Genomic DNA, 1,857 nt, shown 5'->3' with positions numbered 1-1,857 from the left:
AACTAACTCACGTATGGCACAAAATGCGTCTCCCATCGCATCCAGCTCTCCTTGACCCATCTTTTCTTTCAATTAGCCCATTTTTACCTCCTTAGGCTAGGTTTACCAGAGAGAACCTAGCTGAGGCATCAGGAGACCCCTTGTTGGGTAGTTTTAACCGACCTGGGGTGTAAAATCGGCCAATCAAGTACTAATAGGGAAGATAACGATCTCGAATAGTAAAGTGAGTTTGAAAAAATGATCATTTACTTCAATAGTAAGGTAGAAATGATCTATATGCTTCCTAAACTGTACTATTTACATCGCCGGATATTACAGAATGGACTTTTTATGCACACAATGGCAACTCCTTAATGAGTCCCGTCGGTGCCGGTGCATACAGTTCTCAGCTGCCGGTGTAGTATTTGGTCTATCATATCAGACCACATGAATGTAAAGGTAAATATTCCTCAATTTCCGTTAAGCCTCGAGTCTAATCTTTCATTGCTAAGAGCCATATCTCTATCCCATCAAACTAGCCTGATCATCCGCTGTATCTGCGTGGGTATTATTGTGAGTCTTTTTGTTGTGTTGTTAACCATCAAATATATTAGTTAGCGAACCAAGACACCGATGAGATGTGGAGTATCTGCCAAATAAACTTGTTTGGTAAAAGTTGACAGCTCGGGCTCTTCAGACCCCGAGGCCTCTGACACCATCTTGGTGACGTGGGCGTTAGTCCACAACGGCATATCCCTATGGGTCTGCGGGGATGACTCTGGAAACTACACTGAATAAGGCAGAGATATGCTAAATCAAGGCAATTCAAAGTCAGTCTCTGTAATCTTGCTAGATTTTGTCAAGAATTAAATAATAACAATGCGAGAAAAGTCCTTAGAGTGGATTCTTTTGAGGAGGTTGGCTTCAATGCCTAATACATACTCCAGACTTAAATAAGTACCTTACTTTTCATTATTTTGCAAACAAAATCATCTTAAGAAAGACAAATTGAAGCATAAACAAAAAATGAAATGTGTGTGTGTTTGTAGCCTTCATGAGTTGTCTCAACATTGGATTGAAATTTCGGGAGCCTAGCTTACATCCTTTACACTCAAACGTCAGTTCGGGAAGGGATATTAAAGCATTCACTTTGGTTTGGTTTGCTTATTTTTTATTTTCATTTTAATCATTGAAGGCAGCTTATGATCCTTTTTTTGCAGTGTAAAGCAAACTTCCTCCTTACTGACTACACCTAAATTTGCCTTATCTGATTTGTTATGAGAAACCTGCCACCAGTTAAACGCGCACAATGAAGAATAAGTTGCTGCGTTGTGACTTAGCTTTCCTGTTTCATTTGTGAAATTGCCATCATAAATTTTTTCCCATTACTTCACACCAATATAACGTACTCTGTAGAGCCTCGAGTCGTTCCCGAAGGCGAAAGAGGTGGCAATGCTATGGCTAAGTACGTAGTGTTGACGCACAGAATGTCTGGGATCTACTAGTATGGCCTAGAGTACATACTGCCCAGCGGCAGTACTGAAGCGGAGTTGTAAGTGTTTACAAAACCAAAAATAAACAGCCTCGTCATTTCAATTTTTAGACTACCAAAATTTTTCGAACGCGTTTTGCAGCGTTTTCTGCTATCTAACATAGAGGGATTGATATTGTCACCCTATTGCGATTAAAAATCCATCTAATTACTATTCTTGATTAACCGAATGCGCATTTAACACGGCCGAGGAGTATTTGAGAGTAAAATTGTATTATACTGCATTACCCTACTACCCCGGAATATAACAGGCAATCAAAAATCCCTAGGGTTTTTTGGCATAATCGGGTGTCACGACTTGCTGAAACCTGTAGGCACCTGTCAAA

General features: G+C 40.1%; 1 protein-coding gene across 1 annotated transcript in view; it reads right to left on the bottom strand. All coding sequences in view use genetic code 11, as the record gives it.

Moving 5' to 3' along the window:
- EGR_00491 (hypothetical protein) overlaps positions 1 to 1,633 on the bottom strand; it is a gene marked incomplete at both ends in the record, with an annotated part of 2,330 nt that extends 697 nt beyond the window's left edge. Inside the window, 2 exons of the mRNA XM_024489740.1 lie at positions 1,129 to 1,241; positions 1,544 to 1,633. Of these exons, the coding sequence (XP_024355737.1) occupies positions 1,129 to 1,241; positions 1,544 to 1,633 (203 nt within the window). The remainder of the gene's footprint in view (positions 1 to 1,128; positions 1,242 to 1,543) is intronic.
- Positions 1,634 to 1,857: the final 224 nt, after the last annotated feature.

This window comes from Echinococcus granulosus (genome assembly GCF_000524195.1).
Source record: "Echinococcus granulosus chromosome Unknown EG_S00002, whole genome shotgun sequence".
NCBI lineage: Eukaryota > Metazoa > Platyhelminthes > Cestoda > Cyclophyllidea > Taeniidae > Echinococcus > Echinococcus granulosus.
Note: the sequence above shows the minus strand (reverse complement) of the source record. Positions and strands in the feature narration are given on the sequence as shown.